This window comes from Triplophysa dalaica, chromosome 24, assembly GCF_015846415.1.
Source record: "Triplophysa dalaica isolate WHDGS20190420 chromosome 24, ASM1584641v1, whole genome shotgun sequence".
NCBI classification, from domain to species: Eukaryota; Metazoa; Chordata; class Actinopteri; order Cypriniformes; family Nemacheilidae; genus Triplophysa; species Triplophysa dalaica.
In genome coordinates, this window is record NC_079565.1 from 812,712 (window position 1) to 833,740 (window position 21,029).

Sequence of the window (21,029 nt, forward strand, 5' to 3'; positions counted from 1 at the left end):
AAACAAGATCTTTAATTATATTATCCAAAAAAGATGAAAGATAAACAATAGCTTTTCTGTTGGTGCTAGTTTGAAAGACCAAAATATTTCTCTAATTCTTTAAACGGAACAGAGAAGAGAGACTTATTGACAGAAAACATACACTTATGAATATAATATTTAACAAACAAAATAAACAAATTGATTAAATAAGCTTCATTCGTAGTAGTTTTTTTCAAACTAGTAGATTTTCATAATGTAATTAAAATTGTAGAATATCTTATTTTTAATAAACAATGAAACATCTTTCCGTATGTTTTTCAAATGACAACAATGCTAAAACATTTGGGTCACTGTTGAAATTTTTCTCCTTTGAAATTACTTTTCACTCGCGGAAATGCGTCAGGAAACGGAAGTAAAAACGATCACAACTTCCGGTAGACAGGGACTTTTATTTTACTAAGGACGATAACCAACACTGAATGAAAATATTAAAAGAAATACATGCCTGTTGTATCCTTTCTGGTTTTTGATAGGATAGACTTTGTATGTTTTTATACACTGAAAAGAGTTGTTTCTGACCCGAGAATTTACATTTGTATGTTATTTTAATTATTTTCAAGCAAACTCAAGTATATTAAGCCTTAAAAATGTTACCACAGTGCAGTATCAATTTTTTTCATAAACTACAATTGACATCCACATTCTTTTCAAAGATTTTATATACTATGAACAGGTCAAGAACATAGTTAATCGTATAAACAACGATGAGAAGTCAAACCTTTTAATGTCCAGTCGATATCCGTCGTATCAATTCAGAAATCAGACCAGTCAAACAATAGAACTCAGACCTGATCATGTTTGATCAACAGAATAAAGGCTGAACTCTGTTCCTTCCAATGAAAACGCAAGTATGCGGCCTATAGATTTTTAGCAAACAAGCTTCTGAAACTAATCTATTATTTGATACAAAACTAAAAGTCTGGAGAACAAAGATCTAAACTTCCTCTTGTTCACAGCAGTTTAAAATGACAATCTGAATGAATACTTTTTTCCAGTTTATCAATAAAACCCCATGACCCCTGTTTTCATGTTCCACAGAAAATCAAATCAGTTTAAAGGTCATGAATAGAAAACAGAACTTTGTCTTTGGGTGAACAAGTTCTTTAGAAGAGCTCATAAACTCTGTTTTTGATTCAGTACATTTACAGCCATAGATCAACTCATCCACAAGAACATAAAGATCTTAAGAAAAAACGTTTTATTAAATGTCTGTACAAAACGCAAGGAACCATACAAATAAAGTATTTACAGATTTACATTAAAATCAGGTCAATGAACAAACAAAGTGAAATTCAAGTCATTATTCTTCATCCTCGTCATCGATGATCGGTCTGGACCTGAAGAACAAAATCACCGCATGAACCATCACATCACATCGCGTCCAAACAAACCATAGACACAATCCTCCAACCAGAACATCACAAACCCTCCAGATGGGGTCATGCACAGATACTCACTTCCTGGGTGCTTTGCTGACCCCGCTGCCTCCGGCCTCCTCATCATCCTCAGATGCCGGATGAAGGTTCTCTTTTTCTGGTTTCCTGCCGGGACCCCCAAAGAAGTCGCCTATGCCTTTCTGCCAGGTCGGGGTGGGGCGCGGGCACACAGGGTTTCCTCCAGCATACTTACCCTTGGCTAAACAGACAAACACGTCACCTCATGAAACTACTCTTATAGTACCTTTGTGCATCGATATTGAGCTCATATAGTGTTCGTGCGCGCGCACCCCCTTACCAGGCGTGCCCGACTGCGCGCCGCTGCTCTGCGAGTTCGTGGATCCGGACGCGCCGAGCGACTTCCGGGGCGCTGAAGCGGCAACAGCTTCAACAAAAACACATGAAAAGCAAAAGTGTGAGAGACAAACACACAAAGAGAATTCCTCTGACGTCAGAGGCGCGTCGCTGCTTCACGTTGATAACGTACACAGATGACGTGACGCGCTCAGCATGAAGTGGCGCCAATTCGTGCATCTTTATGAAAGGAATAAACAAAACCTCTATTTGCATTTACTTAAACAATACAAAAACATCGACCCTGTGGAAACACTCGTTTTATAATGTATCGATTGATAAACAGTTTATTTAAACGGTCAGATGTCCTGCAAAGCGATACTGTGGCCTGGTTGATGGACAGTTATTATCCAAAATCCGATTTTAACGCATTATTCGTACGTCTGTTATAGAAGTTACTGCCAAATTATAATATGACTTGACTGGAAGTTTTTCTTAATGAGTAAAAGTTCGCTTTAAGCGCATCACAAATGGCGGGAGATGAAGTATCCAGTGATGTCAAGACTTGACACATCTACTCATCCCACATAGCAAAACACGCTAAAGAGAAATATTAACAGCGATCTCTGCTTTTATAAAGATGTGAAGACGGCGAATATACGTTACGTGCCTCAAAGTTTACTGAGGAGACTTTCCGAAACTGCACTAACAAACAACGCACGTTTTCCTCAATTTCGTTGATATTTCTTACCTTTCCTGTAGCTGCCGGGAACGCTATCGGCTTTTGTTCTCACCATGGCTGCGGGAGTGTGCGAGTTTATCGCCCGATACGTCTGACAACACGACGATATAAAGAAATAACGTTCCCGCTTCCCGCTCGCTTTTTAAAATAGAACCGACGCTGGGTGACGTCACGCCAAGCAAGCCAATGGGTGGGCGGGATTGTAGGGCTCGTGACTGAGAGGGCAAGCCCATCCTCCTTTCCGCCGCTTTTTAAAGGACGGTCGGGAAAATTACCATGGTAACACTGGATTGATCTTAATACCGTGATACTGCAGCTATAATATAAACTGCTATTAAGTTTGTACAAACATCTGTAAAAAAACAAGCATAAAAAAGTGTATTTTTGAAATATATTTGAATACATTAATCTTTTAATGCATGTAGAAAGCACGAACAGATTTGAACGTTTAACGACTAATAATGCGTCGAAAATATAAGAAATGCTCGTGTTTGTAGAAGAATAAGGACTTTTATACTTTAATTCCCTCCATCCGGGAGCGCTCATGAATGGCAGACGTAACTGTTTAATCTCATTAAAGTTTAGTTTATACTGCTAAAGTGCGCGTTATTTCTCCATAAAAGCGTGTTTCTGGAGCATATAATGTTAAATCTCGGTCGAACCTTCCTGTTGTAGTTTCATGAGGTTTCCGTTTAAAGCGGATGTTGTAATAAAGGGGAAATGACACCGAATCAAGGAAGTTTCTCAATATCAAGAAATAAGGGCGAAGAAAAGCACTCACACAACGCGTTATATATCATTTAACGGAGCGCTATGTGTGACGTCACGGCGGAGACGCCGGTCCGGACCCTCAAGTTCTCGACGATGAGGAAACTGTCCGATCTGCTGGACCCGCAGGGCACGTGGAGAACTGTGATGATGGACATCAACAAACCCACCGGAGAACCCCGATACACACAGTTACACGTCCGGTACTCTCATTCACATCATCGTTTAACTTGCGTAGAACCAGACATGTCAAAATACACATTTGAAGTGTGTCTCAAAGTGCACGAATGTGTGTTCATGTGTGTATTTCAGTGTTAACTAGTACTACTGTGTGTGTCTGATGTGATGTTGGAAGGTTTTGTGTGATTTCAGGAGGTTTGATGCTGTTGTGGTCCAGGGTAAAAGTCCCACTATGGAGATGCTGTCTGACTGGGGCACCTCAAACTGTACTGTGGCCGATCTGATGGAGATTCTGATCAGACACAAGTTGTTCGCCGCCGTCAGTGTCCTCCTGCCAGATTATAAAATCAGTCGGATGGATAAACGTACTTACAGAACATGACAAGCATCGCTGTGACACACGTGGAACAGATCTAACACATTTCTCCTTTCTGAGATCAGGCTCAACAGATGCGCCGTTGCAGTATAAAGCAGCCGTTTCTCCGCCTGTGGAGCTCCTGCAGGGCAGCGGCCTGTCCCGAAGTGACCAAACCTGTAGAGGACATCACCAAACCCGTGATGGAGCCGGACAGCTCCACCGGACCTGAGGAGACCTCAGAGAGTCTCATCACATGGAGCAGCAGTGAAGGTCAGAGGATGACGCATCCTGAACAGTGTTTATATACTCTGATGGAGTGACTGCAGTCGGGGTTTGGTTTCTCCCGTGCAGGTTTCTACAGGTTCAATCACGGCGAGCTGACGGTCATCACGGAAAACTGGGATGAGCGTCCGGTGGCTGAGGGGGGGTGTCGACTGGGAGCCGGTGGGTTTGGTGTTGTGTTCAGAGGGCTCATGGGTAACACGGCCGTAGCCGTCAAAAAACTCAACCCTGTGAGTAGAACATAACGCAGCTTCAAGTGCTGATCTCAAGTCATTATTTGAATACGTGATGAACGAGATGTATTTATGTGCGATAACACCAGGAAAGTGTATTAAAGAGAATAGTTCAATCAATTATTTATTCACCCCCGTGTCATTCAGACCCCCTGATGGCTTTTTTGTACCTTTTTTTAACCAAAACACAAGAGGTGCGGAGCAAGACATTTGTTTTGTTATATTTAAGCCTTCATTTTAAATTATAACTAATTGTAATAATAATAATTTATTATAAAATTAAAGTTTTATATTAAATTGTGTTTTTCACCAAATTCCTTTGTACGGATTTAAAACATGGCAAAAACATAATAACAATTTTGAATGAAAAAAAAGACAAAAGTAATAAACAAAGAAGAAAGCCATTGTGGGGCTGAGTGACATGAGGCGAAATAAATATAAAGTTTTTAGTTCTTTAGTATTTTAAGAAAGCCATTTCAGTGCATTATTGAAGCTGTGCGTCTTTGTTGTTTTAGATGGATGACAGCTCTCCTGAGGACTTGAGGAATCAGTTTAATCAAGAGGTCCAAACACTCAAGAGGTAAAGTGATGTTTTACTCTTTTTAAGTTCATTTAAAGAAATCACAGATGCACATCTGATGTTCCGGTAGACTTGTTTTGAGCGCTCTGTTCTTCTTCTTTTCCAGTTTGAAACATGTGAATCTTGTGGAGATGGTGGGGTATTCCAGCGACGGGCAGCATCTGTGTTTGGTTTATGCCTTCATGCCCAACGGATCTCTGCTGGATCGACTGGGATGTCTGGTAATAAATGAACCTGTAAACTCCTTTAATTAAACTTTCCTCGTGTTTTAAGCTCTCTTCAACATTGCCCGCAGGATGGGAGTCCTTCTCTCTCGTGGCGGATGAGGTGTTCCATCGCCACGGGAACAGCCCGGGGTCTGAAGTACCTGCATTGCAATAATCACATCCATCGTGATGTAAAGAGGTCTGTGAAACGCACCTCACACAGCTTGAAGAAATAAAGAAAAGCATTGTGGTAATACCAACACCGCTGCATCTGTCTGACAGTGCAAACATCTTGTTGGACCACCACTTCGTTCCCAAGATCTCTGACTTCGGTTTGACGCGAGCTTCTGGCAAACGCTCGTGTTCGACGGTGATGACGGAGAGGATTGTGGGTACTACGGCGTACATGGCGCCGGAGGCTCTGAGGGGAGAGATCACACCCAAATCAGACATCTTCAGCTTTGGCGTGGTATGATCATGTGATATTGACTCGATGTGGATTCAATAATACATTATAAATGATTCATGTTCAGGACTATATTTTTACACAAGCTCAAATGATCAAATGATATGCTGTTTTGGCAATAACTTGTGTTTTATTGTGCAGGTGGTGCTGGAAATACTGTCTGGTCTTCCTCCGGTCGATGAAAGCCGTGATCCCAAACTCCTGGTTTGTAAAGATAAATGTCATTATTTATATTACTGTGTCATGGTCTTCCAAAGATACATGAGGAACACACGAGAACACGTTTTAAAGAATCTTCATAATTAAATATTTTTTATATAAATACTTACAGTGAAATTTCAGTGAATATTTGCATAGAAGAAAATTCTGCTAATGGGGTAATAAAAATAATTTTGCAGATTTTTTTGCTTGTTTCTTGCAAATATTCACTGAAATTTCATATGTATTTATCTAAAAACAAGACTTATTTTCTTTGGTAATTTTGCTCATCAAGAAAATGCATCTCGATTCAAGAATTTTTTTTACATTACTAAGTAAGAAAGTAATTTTTTGCAGTGCAAAACATTTAAATGTATTTGTTTTGCTTCTAATCAGTTTTCTTTCATTTGGTTGAAAAGACGAACGTGAACATTGTGTTTTTAGTTTCATACGGGTTCAGAATTTCACAAGCGTGAGGATATATTTGACAGAAATGCACCTTTGAATTTTCCACATCTGTGTGTTTGTGTTTCAGATGGAGATGAAGGACGAGATCGATGATGAGGAGGTGTCTCTGGAGGACTTTATTGATCACAAGATGAAGGACTGGAGGATGCAGGAGGTGGAGAAGATGTATGAAGTAGCTTTTCAGTGTCTGTGTGAGAAGAAGAATAAAAGACCCCTCGTCACAGAGGTACGTCATATATTTTATAGTTTATTGGAGTGTTTTGTGACCGTGTCGATATGCGGAATATGTCAATCATTTGTCCATTTCTCTCTGTAAGGTTCTGTCTGCGCTGGAAGATGTTTGTGAGGAACATTGCCAAAGCTCGCCATGAGAAGACACGCATGGTAAATTCTGATTTATTGCACATTCCTGTAGTTTTTTCCACGATCATATTATAGAACACAGAAGAATTGATTCAATGTTTTAAATACATTTTTTTAATTAAAAACAGTTGTACAGTGACTTGTGTAGACAGGATTGATCACACACAGGCTACATATTAAAGGATCACAGTACAGATGTTATACAGTGGAGAACCAAATGACCTTCAGTAGATGATGACCTGTGTTTGTTTTGACCTCTGACCACAGCAGAAAAAACATCTAAATCAATTCTGTCCTTAACAAAATGATTTATTAACACCTGCATTTCTTTCTTTACTTTCCAGATTCTTCATCATCACAGACGTTTCCTTTGTCTCGATCATAATGGAAATCTGCCCAGCGATGGGGAACTTTCTTAAAGATGCAGAAAAATAAGACGAGATCAAGACGGTGATCTTGTGTAACAGTTGCATAGAAAAACCAGCATCTCATGACACCCTCAACCAAACATGACCGTATCAAAAACATGGGAATTTATTTCTGTTATAAAAGTACAGTGTTAAAATGAAAAACAACATTGTGACCTAAAACAATGTCTTAAGAGGTCAGATTCATCAGATGTTAAGACGTCCCTTATGTTTATTAAAATAGAAAAATAAAACAATATAAGACACAACGCAAGCGTGTGGAATGACAAACGTTCAGGAATGAGGCCGTTCGTGTTCCAGCAGTAACTACGAGTCGATCACCTGATGTGAACTTGGCACAGTTTAAAGTCACGAAAGCTTTTTTTAAGAAAGATGGATTTATCCCGTCATCACACGGCAGATTTACTGTTCATTTGTGGAAAATCTGAACCAGATTGCTGTCAGATGTTTAACCGTTGTGATTTTAATACTCATTCTTGCTCTGATTAAATTTTTTTAATGAATTTTGACCTTCAGCAGAGTTTGATTTTGCAGACACACATGCAGTATTTCAGCACGCCGGTCCGAACACCAGCCATCCACCGGACCACAGAAGTCCAAACGCCTGTCACATACGCCATAGTTCATGAAGACGTCTGTGTCGCTCTCTGGAGGAGATTTGTGAAAATAAAAAGGTTGACAGCTTTGTGTGGCACAGACGTGGCTTCTGTCATCCGTTGTTTGTTTGTTGGCAGATGTTGGTTTAATCGTCGGCGTCCTCCCCCTCGCCAGGTCGTTTCGTGATCCTGCGGTCTCCCCTCCTGCCGGGCGGCCCGCGGGGTTTGGCGAACGCCTGCTTGTGCGCGTGCTGTTTGGGATGAACCTCGTCGTACAGAAAGTCGGCCGTCAGATCGTCACCGTTATCGATTTCAAGCTGCGGCGGAACAAATATGAGTCTTCACCAAACATTCAAGGAATCAACTAATCAACCATGAATCTCTTTATCACAATAACTGTGAGACATCAAACGAACAGACCTTCTTCTCCACCTCCATCTGGAGTGTGTTCTCCACCATGTCCAGCAGTGGGTTCTTGCAGCTGGAGTACAGCATCCGCTCTTTGATCCCACAGTTGTAACCCGGCATGGAGTAAATAAACACTAGAAGAGTCCAGACAGACAAAACTTACATCGGTTCAGAGTGAAACAAGATATTCATGTTGATTTTATGCCTCAAGATTTCATTGGTTGTTGGAGGGGAGGACTGTGGTTTGGCAGCGTACCTATAGACTCCAGATAGTCGCCCTCGTGCGAGTGCTTGAAGCGGAAGAAGTGATAGCGCGCCGCGTCTTTGGGAATTCTCTTGGGTAAATCTTTCACTTCTGTGGCGTCCGTGATGCCCAGCATGATCAGCTCCTTCTCAAAATCTATGTTCTTAGAAAGTAAAAACAATGGAAGGAAATGATCAAACACAAGTGCAGTCGTTTGTCTTTCATGGAATGTTTTGTCCTTTAAGTCTCACCAGCTGAACATAGTTGAGTTTCTTGTCCCTCAAGTTCTGCAGCGCTTTCACAGCCTCTCCGTCCAGAGGGAACGCGACCCCCTGAAGAGTTTGCTTAGTAGTGTTCACGTGAATATCAGTATTAACCTGCAGACAGACAGCGGTTTCATTCATGAGCAGACGGGTCTCTGATGTTCTATATCTGTTCTCTCGCTCATTCTGTACAAATGAAAGCTCTACTTCCTGTTTGCATCGTCTCCCTCTCTGATTGGTCAGATTTAGGGATGGAACGTGCTTGTCTTGCACTTCACGGCCTTATATGGTTGTGAATTAAAGACTAGTCACATCACATGATCAGATTAAAGACTCCAAAAATATTTCTGATGTTAGCACTTCGCTTTAAGAAACAGTGTTAAGAGAAGTGTGGTTACTGCATTAAAACAGCCGTGACTACGGTTTAATTAGTATTTTGGGTTTTAATTTTTTTCTCTTGTACACTATCTTTAGCTTTATATAAGAACCTCAGAAGGCGTTGTTTGTCAGGTGTGTGCATTACCTCATTGAGTTTGATTTTTCGCAGCTCTTCCTCGGCTGCAGTGAGCGGCGCAGGTGCAGACTGAGACGTCACGTGTCTCTTATAACCGCTGAGAGAAACCTCATCCTAACCCAAAGTAAACAAATTCACCGTTTACACACTTATATCTGACACAAACCATGTTGTCACATGTTCACTTGCACACGGATTTGTTCTTTACTGTAATGTCCTTCAAATCAAACCTTAGCAGTGCCGAACATCTCATCCTTAATGTGTCCCAGACCGAACTCTTTCTTCAGCGTGGCTCTGGTGGCCGCGTACAGCATCTTCTGTCGCACCTGTTCAAGAAATCAAACAGCAGATTTTAGGAGCGACGTCGACGGAAGCACAAACACACTTCACAGCCCGCCGACCGCATGACACTAAACAGCTGTTATCACATTCACAAACTCTACAGAGGACCAGCCAGAAATAAACAACAGATAAACAACATCTGAGGCTTATTTCTAATTCTTAACATCAGTTGTATTTACAGCCACGGAAAAAGAACCAAAGTCTGTTTTGTACTAAAATTGTATTATTTATATGTATTTAGGTGTTTATGTAATATGAATATTTCTCCCAAATTTCAAATCAAAATGTTGTTTCTATCTGCATTTATTTTCAGAAAATGAAGCTGGAGAAACAGATGAAAATAAAACAGATGTATTATTATAGACTACAAACACCGCAAAGAAAAGAAGTTCAGATTCACTTCTAAGAAATACAACAGTCATATTTCTATACGCGTTTAGGAAAGTTTCAGTCAATTTGATTCTGGTTAAATTCAACAGACACTGAAATGACCACAATACATCTAGATATGATGATTAGATGAACACTTGGAATGGTCTCTTGAGTGATTTCCCCCGGCTGTATATGAATAGAAATTGTTTATCATCTGTTCAGACATTGTGCTAATAAACATTCGTATGAAGACATTTTCAGTGTAATCCAGATATTCTGCACCGCACGTCAGCAATAATCCACCATCTCTATACTAACAGCACTGGTGGTGTTTCAACAACAGTCTGTGACTGACTCCAGATCTGTGTGTACCACCTCAACACACATCTACGACATGCTGTGACATGCATCAGATCGTAAGAATGTTCAGCTCGGACTACAGAGCAACTCAAGAGCCTTATGCAGCCAATAAGAGGAAGAAACACTCGAGTAACCTTCACTCCAAGACACACAAAATACAGACAAGAAAACTGAGAACAACAACAATTAATAGTGAGTGAGGCTCAGTTGGTGTATCAGATGTGTGTGTCTTACAGGTGAGTGGTCAGGTGACCAGGCGATGAACAGCCACTCGTGCCCCAGGCTGTTGGTGGAGTCCAGACGGAACAGAATGAAACACGGCAGCTCTTTATCCAGCAAAGGAAGCACAAGAGTGTCGTAGTCTTCCTCCCAGCTCCGACATGCTGGTTTGGTGAGTCCTAAAACCAGCTCCTCTGAACACAAAACAACACAATCACACACTTCATCTCTACACTTCCTCTCTTGCTTCAGTTCAGACGGCTAGTGACGGTCGTACCGTTTTCAATGATGATCTTCAGAAGTCTGTGAGCACCGTTCCTGGCACCGCCGAAAACATCTTTCACCTCGTCAGCAGCTGGAAGATCCAAGAGAAACACTCAGACACGTGTGACACATTTAACATCAACCATCATGTCTTTATACGATAGAACAGAAATGTAGGATTATTTAGTAAGTAAGAGCCCTGCACAGGAAAAAATGGTAGAATATAGGGGAACTGTGTATCCTGTATACATATAGTGTATAGATATATAAAAGGAAGTGTGTAATAATTCAGAGACATACAAACGGAGTATATAGTTCTAGAAGAATAAGTAAATGTTGTTTATAATGTTGTCAGACGTTATATTCAGCAGCACATACAGTATATATCACATTATATACACTACACACTTATTCATGTCACAATACATGCACTATGAAAACACAACAAAGTATAAATATAATATTTCAAATAGCACATGACACTTTTGATATTTCATACATGTATGAAGGATTGCATTATCATGCATGAGTTTGCACGCTTTTACAAGACGGGATGCAGATGGAGCGGCGCGCGCTGAAGGCGTTGCCCGCGCGCTCGTGAGAGTGAAAGAAGATCAAACACCACAGAAACAATAAATGATTAAAAGCGTGATGTGTGTGTAAATGTGATATTAAGTCGCGAGTTAAATCAGACGCGGTTTGTTCACATCTTTAACTGTTAACGTTATGTGTTTTCTGAATGAATCTCTTCACTAATCGCGTTTGACGGCGTTTATAAAGCCTGAGCGACGGGATCCGGACACACATAAATGAGTAAAATAACTCTGATCTTACCCTGAATACCCGTCTGATGAGACATTATTATCCTCCTGTCGCCTGATGATGTTTGAAGAAAACTCACAAACCCGGAAGACGGAAGAGGAGCGGCGGTGACGTCACGCGCCTGTGACGCGTCAACAGTCGGCCCCGCCCCTCCCGCTGCGCATGCGCGGATACGAGTGTACGATGAATGAACGTTAGAATAAACAAATTGCTGATTTCTATGTGCAGTTTCTCTATGAACGTTCTTATAAACATTCTTTCTTAATATTATGATGATTCAAAGATAAAAATACACATGTTTAAATGATACTCGACTGTATTTTGAGAATGAATTATTTGAGATTTGCGATCACACATGGCCTCCACAAAGAAATCAATTACAAACGTTATTTATATAAATATATTATTGAATACCATGACGATTACACAACCATGTGGAAACATATTTATATACCTCACATGCTCTCTTTGTGTTTGATTTTGTGTTGTTTTGATCTCATGACATGTGTTCTTTCTGCTCTACACAGAATTTAATGATAACAGGATTTCACAATAGGGATATTTAGGGTTAAATATGAGCAGCAGGTGCTATATATAAATATATAAATTATTTTAATAAAAAAAAGTCTGATCCGATCTTTGATTTGTAGCGACAGACAGACACGCACGCGCACAGAACCCTCGCGTGTGAGAGCGAGAGAGAAAGAGGTGTTGCGTGATCCGGGTGTCTCCATGTTGTGGTCCGGTGCGCGAGCAGCTGTTCAGGTGTGATGTTCGGAGGTTTATCGCTTCTGGTTGTGTAATCGGACGCGGATCAGACACCGATGTCGGGATGGGACCTGATAAACAGCACGACTGCCTGCGTAAGACACGCACGACTATTGATACTGTATCCACGCGCGCGCGCTCGTGTGTGTTAACACTTTAATATCATCAGTAGGTTTCTGCTGATAAGAGAACAGATAACAGTGGGGTGTTTTCAGTAGATTAAATCAATCTGCATACTCACCACATTTACAAACATCACACAATGGTTTCGTTCGGCACATTTACGACATGCATGTGTTATACAATTAGATCATATACATTTTTTTACTCATTCTTTAACAGGTGTAAATTGCATGAGTGGTGTTTTTCTTTAACAATATTACACTGGATGCATATTAAATGGCGTTGTATTGTAATAGTTGCATTAACCTGTAGCAAATGGATACACTTTAAATAATACTATAGTGTCCTGTTCTATTTTCCATAGTTAGGTTAAAGAACAATTATATATAGGCTGATAAGTACGGTTTACTACAGTATGTGGGAGCACACACACACACACACACACAGCAGCAGCATGTGGTTTCTGAGCAGCAGGTTATTCCAGACCGTGTCACCGCAGATATTTTTGACCACCAGGCTTCGTGTGACACTATATCTTCAGATTTAAGCTCACAAACATCACACCTATAAATAGCTTTTATGTAAGTTTCTTTAAATCCAGACTTGATTCACATAAAGAGTGTAGGGTTAAATCTTACTTGGTGTTACAAAATATATACGTACATTATATTGTACTTGGAACACATGACCATGATGGTGACATTTTATGACAATTAATACAATTTACCGCCAAATTGCTTGATATTAAAAGATGATGGGTTGTTTCTTATTTGACACAGAGACGGGTGGAAACAACAGTGTATTATTATACAGAACCAAACTGAAGTGTGTTTTTAAGTTTCGCCTTATTTAAGATTTTAAAAATACAGATTGATCATTTTATGGTTTATAATGTCAGATCAGGTTAGTTCATCACATACAGTTAAGGAACTTTTTAAATCTCTGTGACGGAAATATCACTGCTGTCCTGTCATGAAACCTCGTATCTCAATATTTAGTGATTTTTCTCACATAAATTATTATTATAAGTCACCCTTTATGAGTTAAGCACATATTGCAGCAATAAAAAATATTAAAAAGTGCTCGTTAACTTTGACAACACAGTACTTCATCGTTTATAAAGTGCGGTGTTTTTTTGGACATCCGAGGGTTTTGAAGGACAGCGATGATGTGACCTTGTCTGTCATGTCCAGTCCAAAGCCTCAAAATGTAATTATGTGATAACAAGCATCACAGTTAGATTTGAAGCATTTATTTAACTTCTTATCAATCTTGACTTCAATTTAGTCAGACTATCATATTTTGGATAGCAAGGCCTTTGTGAGTTTCCTGGTCTGTAGGGGGCGTCGGTGTTGTTGGGTTGGTGTTGAAGGGTGTTGTGGTGGCTCTCACACTTCTTTTATATGCAAACATACGAGTCTTTATCAAAGCGTCTGTGTGTTTCAGGGGGTCGGTGTCTGGGATTCCTCAGACGTCTGGAAATCGACGCCCAGTTTCGGTACTATTTCCAGCACCCGTGGTCTCGTGTGATCGTGGCCTACCTGGTCATCTTCTTCAACTTTCTGATCTTCGCAGAAGACCCCGTGTCTCACAGCCAGACAGAAGCGCACATGATCGTGGTGGGAAACTGCTTTTCCTTCGTGGTGAATAAATATCCGGGAGGAGGATGGAACGTCCTCAAAGTCCTGATGTGGATCCTCGCCATCATCACGGGCCTCATCACAGGAAAATTCCTGTTTCATCGACGTCTGTTTGGTACGCTGTTTACGTGCGTGTTTTCTGGAAAGCATGATATTCTCTTGCTGTAAATGGCATGTTTTTCATCAAATGATTAAACATTATTTATAGTAGCTCAATTGTCAGGAATCAGTCTGCTTTTATAAGATTTTTGTGGTCATCAAACCTATTATAAAACCATGTAGATTGTCACTTTAAATGTTGTTTACTTGCGGGCCATGTCGATCCCTAGAGAGGCAGCCTTTGAAGGCATCATAAGAGTGGTCCTGATGTGAATGATGTGCTGCTTTTTAGCATCCTTAATGGTGAAACTTTTAATCCCAGAATGCATTGAAAGCCCTCCAAGACGAAATATAGATCGCAAAGTGTTTTGTGTGGTTAAAAGGAATTTAGTTACAATTTCTAATTTGGAAAGTTTGTAATTGAATGAAACTGTGGTCCAGCTTCCTTTCTGTTGATGGACAGACATCTGCTGCGGATGCTGTTGTGTGTGTTTTCCGTCAGGTGATTCTGTCAGATCCGCCGGGTTCTCTTGTTCTCTATGGATTGCTGATTCGGTGAAGAGCCGTCGCTACTCTGACACGTTTCCTCTTGTGTTGTGAGTTCTGCCGGGTCAGTGGTTCTGTCAGCTTGTACCCTGAAGCACACACACATCTGGTTTCCGTCATAAAATATTCATTTATGAATGTATGAGTAACGATTTCATAACCTGTGTGATTTTTAGAATGCGCATACACGAGCAAATGTCAAATCTTCCCCAATTCTCTCGGTGTGTGTGTGATAAATGACGTGTGTTTTTAACTTTGTGAAGCTCCTGCGGCTTGAATCTTAAAATGTAGAGCAGACTGAATAAACGTAATATCACATCTGACACCCCCACGGCGGTTCATAGATCTGCTTAGCATCCTAAATTTGTGTTTTTCATGTCTTGGTTAATCAGATTTTAGAGTTTGTGGTGATAATCAGGAACAGATGTGAGATATTAAACACATTTAAACAATAAAGTTGATATATGACTAAAAGCATCAAATTGACATTTGTTTAATGAATTGATGATGTGGAGGACAGAGGATGTGTTGAATTTTGTGAATGTGGTGTTTTAGTGCATTAAATGTGTAGATTGTGTGTAAATCTGATTATAATCAAATGTTTGTTTAGTCTTTAGAGGGCAGCAGTGAGTAAGTGACGCATCCAGCTGCTGATCTAAGATCAGTTGTGTTTCTTTGGATTTTCACATCGGCCAGAGATGAGTGTTTTAACATACACGTGCATCATATGACAGGCTGTGACCTCCATTTCTCTGATTTTACAAATGCACAAACTGCATTTCTATCATCTATCACATCAGTCATATGTTCAAATTTGAAAAATGTGTTTTTATCATGACGACTAATTTTCCCTTAGTTATTTTAACTTTAAAGAAAACAAAAACATTTTTGTTTTGCTGCATTTTATTGAGCGATTATTCAAAATACACCATCATGAAATTAAATGGATAGAAATCAAAAAAGTAAATATAAACTACATTAGAGTAATGAAAAGTTGATGTTTAATTGTCAAAAAAAGTCATTGTGCAAAAAAACGTAATGTCTTAAAATATATTTTATTTTATAAGCATCACAGCATGTACTGTACTTAATATCTTCATTTGCATTTTGGGGTGAAATGTGACCTGGATGTATTTTCATTTGTTTTAAATCTCTCTCTCTCTCTCTCTCTCTCTCTCTCTCTCTCTCTGTCCGGCCAATACAAAGCACATGAGATCTGATTAATCATAGTGACCGCGGTTACCGTGGAAACTGCCTCTTGAGACACAGCTGGGTTTGGTATGGGTGCAGGAGCTCTGAACCTGTGTGTAAATCGGGCATGATGAACGACTCCCGTCCCGCTGCGATTCTACTGAGACCCGGCAGAATTAGTTAGGAAGAAACCGGACTCAGCTAGCCTACATTTACCCAACGGGGCCGCGGGCCTCCAGAGGGCCTATCGCCGGCGTTTTTAGCACAGATTATAATGGATGCTGCACAGATGCGAAGAATCCCATTCGCTTACCCTAAATTACAACACAACCCGAGTTTAATCCTCTTTGCGTTCGTAATATTTTTATTGAGATCGTTTTGGAGTCCTAAAAAAGAAGCATTTTGACCTCAAATAAAACCAAGAGGCAAACAACTTTTGGCTTTATAATCCTCCAATGGCTCCATTATTTCTACTGTTACGGTCTGTGATGTTCAGCTCAGTTGTGTCTCAGTTCTCCAGCGGTCTCCAACAGTGCAGCTCAGATCGTGAACGTCGATATTGAACAGAAAGATACCTTTCCTATGAACTGAATGAAGGGGAGGCAGATTTCTTTCCCATTTCACAATTTTTTACATTTATCTTGAGCTCAACTTGTTCTCCATGTAGTTCTCGGTTGTATTCTCTGTTGACATGAGTGAATGTGGACATACAAACTGAGTCAATGAGTAAATGTTTAAGTTCATATTGAGTTGACATGTACTGGTATTGTAGCAAATGTGTGAGATAACTGGGGGTCTTCTGGTGGTCTTTGCACGTGTGCCGCATGCAGATGCAGTGTCTAACACTGAACACTAGAGGGCTGTAAGTGCATTACATCTGATGTCGTCCTCTCAGCCGACAGCCAAATGTTGAGCTCACAGCCTCTCACACACAGTGTGTAAGTGTACATACTTGCATTGACTTCTGTGTGTGTGTGTGTGTGTGTGAGAGAGAGAGAGAGAGAGAGAGAGAGAGAGAGACTGGAGAAACCCTCAGTAGTGCAGTAGACAGTCAGCAATCATCTGTTATTGTCTCGCTATTGTGCTGTGAAGCTGAACTTGATTACACACTGATGGACGTGCGCGCGCACACACACACACACACACACACTAATACAATATCTAACCTAAAGAGAACGGATTTATTCAATGCAGATGAATCAAGTAATCAAGTATTCAATACGCCATTAATTGCACAATGCTACAAACACACACACCCCAGATAACACACTACATTTTATATACAACACTCTCACACACTGCATGAAATATTACTGCAAACTTCATACTACACTCTCTTACACACTACACACAACGCTCTTTCATTGTATCCTATACTTACACAACAGACAACTCCTCACTATATGCCACTCTCTATCACACACTGCATACTACACACTCACACACTGCAAAAAAACACTAGACTAGACATTCTAACACACTGCACTTTTACACACTGCAAAAACACACTACAAACTGCATACACTCCCTCATACAATGAATACTACACTCACACACACTACAAGCTACACACTACACCACACTGCATACTGCATACTACACTCTCACACACTGCAGGCAACACACTAAATACTTCACTCTCGCACATTGTAGACAACACACTAAAAACTATACTCTCGCACATTGTAGAAAAACACACTAAATACTACACTCTCGCACATTGTAGAAAAACAAACTAAATACTACACTCTCACACACTACAGGCAACACACTAAATACTACACTGGCACATTGTAGACAACATACTAAAAACTATACTCTCGCACATTGTAGACAACATACTAAAAACTATACTCTCGCACATTGTAGAAAAACACACTAAAAACTATACTCTCGCACATTGTAGAAAAACACACTAAATACTACACTCTCACACACTACAGGCAACACACTAAATACTACACTGGCACATTGTAGACAACATACTAAAAACTATACTCTCGCACATTGTAGAAAAACACACTAAATACTACACTCTCGCACATTCCAAGCAACACACTACGCCACACTACATACTATACCCATGCACACTACAGGCAACACACTCTATAATACAGTCTCTTACACCCCACAGACAACACTGTACATCCTGCATACTACACTTTTACACCCTGCATAAAACACACTGTAAATTACACTCTCTCATACACTGCAGATAACACACAACGTACTGCACAATATACTCTTACACAAACTATATACTAACTTTATACTACACTCTCACACACTGGAAACAACATCTGCATACTACACTTTCTTACATACTGCAGACAACACTCACACACTGGCCATACAAGACATGAAATGACATACTATACTCTACACAGTGTACACTACATGTATTGCATGTGCCTGGAGAGATGTTACACACTGCACACCTCGCAGTACACATATATCATAAATAGTTGTTATGAGCAAGTTTTTAAAGCATTCAGTTGAAAGAAAAAGTATGTGAACCCTTTGGGCTTACTTGGATTTCTTCATAAATTGGTCATAAAATGTGTTCTGATCTTCATCTAAGTTACAACAATAGAGAAACACAGTCTGCTTAAACTAATACCGCACAAACATTATACGTTTTCATGTTTTTATTGAACACAACATGTAAACATTCATAGTGCAGGGTGGAAAAAGTATGTGAAACCCTAAGCTAATGACTTCTCCAAGAGCTAATTGGAGCCAGGAGTCAGCCAACCTGGGGTCCAATCAATGTGATGAGATTGGATGTGTTGATTAAAGCTGGCCTGTCCAATAAAAAACACACACCAGTTTTGAGTTTGCTGTTCTGAAGAAGCGTTGTCTGATGTGAACCATGCCTCGCACAAAAGAGCTCTCAGAAGACCTACGATCAAGAATTGTTGACTTACATAAAGCTGGAAAGGGCTACAAAAGTATATCTAAAAGCCTTGATGTCCATGTGTCCACGGTAAGACAGATTGTCTACAAATGGAGAAAGTTCAGCACTGTTGCTACACTCCCTAGGTGTGGTCGTCCTGTAAAGATGACTGCAAGAGCACAGCGCAGAATGCTCAATGAGGTGAAGAAGAATCCTAGAGTGACAGCTAAACACTTACAGAAATCTCTGGCACATGCTAACATTTTTGTTGACAAATCTACAATAATGAAAACATTAAACAAGAATGGACTTCATGGGAGGACACCACGGAGGAAGCCACTGCTGTCCAAAAAAAACATTGCCGCACGTTTGAAGTTTGCAAAAGAGCACCTGGATGTTCCACAGCACTACTGGCAAAACATTCTGTGGACAGATGAAACCAAAATTGAGTTGTTTGGAAAGAACACACAACGCTATGTGTGGAGAACAAAAGGCACAGCACACCAACATCAAAACCTCATCCTGACTGTGAAATATGGTGGAGGGGGCATCATGGTTGCTTTGCTGCCTCAGGCCCTGGACGGATTACTGTCATCGATGGCAGAATGAATTCCAAAGTTTATCAAGAGATTTTGCAGGAAAACTTAAGACCATCTGTCCGCCAACTGAAGCTTAACAGAGGATGGACGATGCAACAGGACAACGACCCAAAGCATAGAAGTAAATCAACAACAGAATGGCTTCAACAGAAGAAAATACGACTTCTGGAGTGGCCCAGTCAGAGTCCTGACCTCAACCTGATTGAGATGCTGTGGCATGACCTCAACAGAGCGATTCACACCAGACATCCCAAGAATATTGCTGAACTGAAACACTTTTGTAAAGAGGAATGGTCCAAAATTTCTCCTGACCGTTGTGCAGGTCTGATCTGCAACTATAGGAAACATTTGGTTGAGGTTATTGCTGCCAAAGGAGGGTCAACCAGTTATTTAACCCAAAGGTTCACATACTTTTTCCACCCTGCACTATGAATGTTTACATGTTGTGTTCAATAAAAACATGAAAACGTATAATGTTTGTGCGGTATTAGTTGATGCAGACTGTGTTTCTCTATTGTTGTGACTTAGATGAAGATCAGAACACATTTTATGACCAATTTATGAAGAAATCCAAGTAAGCCCAAAGGGTTCACACACTTTTTCTTTCAACTGTATATTTCCTCAAGTCTATAAATAAAGTGTGTGTAAATGATCTCATGTGTAGAGTATTTCTCAGAACACAAGAAGAACACGTCTGCAGTGTAGTGTACGTTTATGCCATGGTCTCCATGGAGACAGAAAGTTAGTTAGCGAGGTAAAGGAAGGTTAAGCAGAAGAGTTGAGTGTTAAATCACGAGTCAATGATGTGTTTATTTTGAAAGATGTTTAATGTGTGGTTCCTGCGGTCGGTCACGGCACAGATATCCCAGACTTCATATCTCATGTGTGTATTAAATGTGGAGGATGTGACCCCTCATGCTGTGATTTTGATGTAATGTACTGTTTGATATTCACAAAATATCTGTGGAAGGAATGAACAATTTCATTCGAGATGGCGTTTCGGTCAGATGGACATCATAACTGTGTCATTCCAGGTTCTGATGTTTGACCCCATACGCCAAATGATCTCTCTCTCTCTATCTCTCTCTCTATCACTCCCTCCCTCTCTCTCTCTGTCTCTTTCTCTCTCTCCCTCTCCCTCTCTCTCTCTCTCTCTCTCTATCACTCCCTCTCTCGCTCTCTCTCACTCCCTCCCTCCCTCTCTCTCTCGCTCTCTCTCTCTCTCACCATCTCTCCCCCCCCCCCTCACTCTCTCTCTCTCTCCCTCTATCCATCCCTCCCTCTCTCTCCTCCTCCTCCCTCTCTCTCTCTCTTATCCTCTCTATCTCCCTCTCTCTCTTAATGACATTGCTCAGAGTTCGCTCTTCCATATGAGATTTATGGAGGTCTCATTTATGTCTCAGATGTTTCTCCTAAACTTGCTCAGGAGAAATACAAATTGGTATGATTGTTAAAACACATAAAGAGTCTGAAGGTGTAAATGAATGTAGATTGTGGAGGTAGAATAAACTGGATTTGATTAATGTGATGAGAAATGTTTGAGTTTATGTTGAGATCTTCAATTATGCAGACGAGACAAATCTGAGCTCAGTTTGATATGAATCTAATGAATGACACATTTCTGACTCTTTTTCTCATGAGAAATATCTGAGACACAAATGAGAATTAAGCAAAAGTTTTAACTTGCGATGAGAAATAATTGATATATTAAAGAGATCT

At 40.3% G+C, this 21,029-nt stretch overlaps 4 protein-coding genes and 1 long non-coding RNA gene across 8 annotated transcripts in view; 2 read left to right on the forward strand and 3 right to left on the reverse strand.

Annotated features, from left to right (window-relative positions):
• Positions 1 to 1,225: 1,225 nt before the first annotated feature.
• pclaf (PCNA clamp associated factor) lies at positions 1,226 to 2,691 on the reverse strand. Its single transcript, XM_056739364.1, has 4 exons — positions 2,524 to 2,691; positions 1,777 to 1,863; positions 1,500 to 1,677; positions 1,226 to 1,379 (listed from the first exon to the last, which is right to left on the reverse strand). The coding sequence occupies exons 1-4, from the start codon at positions 2,567 to 2,569 to the stop codon at positions 1,343 to 1,345; spliced, it is 348 nt and encodes a 115-aa protein (XP_056595342.1). The 5' UTR covers positions 2,570 to 2,691; the 3' UTR covers positions 1,226 to 1,342.
• Positions 2,692 to 2,823: 132 nt separating this feature from the next.
• On the forward strand, positions 2,824 to 7,547 carry irak4 (interleukin-1 receptor-associated kinase 4). 3 transcript variants are annotated; one of them, XM_056739362.1, is made up of 12 exons: positions 2,824 to 3,485; positions 3,655 to 3,827; positions 3,899 to 4,090; positions 4,172 to 4,332; positions 4,851 to 4,915; positions 5,022 to 5,136; positions 5,211 to 5,320; positions 5,404 to 5,590; positions 5,729 to 5,791; positions 6,321 to 6,479; positions 6,571 to 6,637; positions 6,961 to 7,547. In XM_056739362.1, the coding sequence occupies exons 1-11, from the start codon at positions 3,328 to 3,330 to the stop codon at positions 6,622 to 6,624; spliced, it is 1,437 nt and encodes a 478-aa protein (XP_056595340.1). In that variant the 5' UTR covers positions 2,824 to 3,327; the 3' UTR covers positions 6,625 to 6,637; positions 6,961 to 7,547. The 3 variants fall into 3 exon arrangements, with proteins under 3 accessions (XP_056595340.1, XP_056595339.1, XP_056595338.1); XM_056739361.1 differs by having other exon boundaries at positions 3,348 to 3,485; positions 3,638 to 3,827; positions 3,904 to 4,090; XM_056739360.1 differs by having other exon boundaries at positions 3,349 to 3,827; positions 3,904 to 4,090.
• Positions 6,708 to 11,602, reverse strand: twf1a (twinfilin actin-binding protein 1a). The gene is made up of 9 exons (XM_056739363.1): positions 11,461 to 11,602; positions 10,640 to 10,717; positions 10,378 to 10,556; positions 9,300 to 9,395; positions 9,079 to 9,183; positions 8,544 to 8,669; positions 8,305 to 8,455; positions 8,061 to 8,182; positions 6,708 to 7,957 (listed from the first exon to the last, which is right to left on the reverse strand). Exons 1-9 carry the CDS (start codon positions 11,483 to 11,485, stop codon positions 7,787 to 7,789), a joined length of 1,053 nt encoding a protein of 350 aa, XP_056595341.1. The 5' UTR covers positions 11,486 to 11,602; the 3' UTR covers positions 6,708 to 7,786.
• A 144-nt stretch (positions 11,603 to 11,746) lies between these two features.
• tmem117 (transmembrane protein 117) overlaps positions 11,747 to 21,029 on the forward strand; it is a 38,661-nt gene continuing 29,378 nt past the window's right edge. Inside the window, exons 1-3 of one of the 2 annotated variants that reach the window (XM_056739359.1) lie at positions 11,747 to 12,311; positions 13,786 to 13,837; positions 13,915 to 14,094. In XM_056739359.1, coding sequence (XP_056595337.1) covers positions 12,273 to 12,311; positions 13,786 to 13,837; positions 13,915 to 14,094 — 271 coding nt within the window. In that variant the 5' untranslated portion in view covers positions 11,747 to 12,272. Of the gene's footprint in view, positions 12,312 to 13,785; positions 14,095 to 21,029 lie in introns of both variants that reach the window. The other variant, XM_056739357.1, reaches the window with a different exon arrangement.
• The window catches only part of LOC130413860 (uncharacterized), a 40,088-nt gene continuing 33,137 nt past the window's right edge, over positions 14,079 to 21,029 (reverse strand). Inside the window, exon 4 of the long non-coding RNA XR_008905549.1 lies at positions 14,079 to 14,713. This is a non-coding gene — a long non-coding RNA (uncharacterized LOC130413860). The remainder of the gene's footprint in view (positions 14,714 to 21,029) is intronic.

Bases quoted from the DNA above. Each gene is read 5' to 3' on its own strand.
- pclaf (XM_056739364.1), bottom strand. From the start codon at position 2,569: ATGGTGAGAACAAAAGCCGATAGCGTTCCCGGCAGCTACAGGAAAG. The intron at 1,864-2,523 runs GTAAGAAATATC...TTTTTGTTGAAG, and splicing joins TCCCGGCAGCTACAGGAAAG to CTGTTGCCGCTTCAGCGCCC. The intron at 1,678-1,776 runs GTAAGGGGGTGC...TTGTCTGTTTAG, and splicing joins CGCGCAGTCGGGCACGCCTG to CCAAGGGTAAGTATGCTGGA.
- irak4 (XM_056739362.1), top strand. From the start codon at position 3,328: ATGTGTGACGTCACGGCGGAGACGCCGGTCCGGACCCTCAAGTTCTCG. The intron at 3,828-3,898 runs GTACTTACAGAA...CTCCTTTCTGAG, and splicing joins AATCAGTCGGATGGATAAAC to ATCAGGCTCAACAGATGCGC. The intron at 5,321-5,403 runs GTCTGTGAAACG...TCTGTCTGACAG, and splicing joins ATCCATCGTGATGTAAAGAG to TGCAAACATCTTGTTGGACC.
- twf1a (XM_056739363.1), bottom strand. From the start codon at position 11,485: ATGTCTCATCAGACGGGTATTCAGG. The intron at 9,396-10,377 runs GTAAGACACACA...TTTCTTGAACAG, and splicing joins GGTCACCTGACCACTCACCT to GTGCGACAGAAGATGCTGTA. The intron at 7,958-8,060 runs GTCTGTTCGTTT...GTTCCGCCGCAG, and splicing joins AGATGGAGGTGGAGAAGAAG to CTTGAAATCGATAACGGTGA.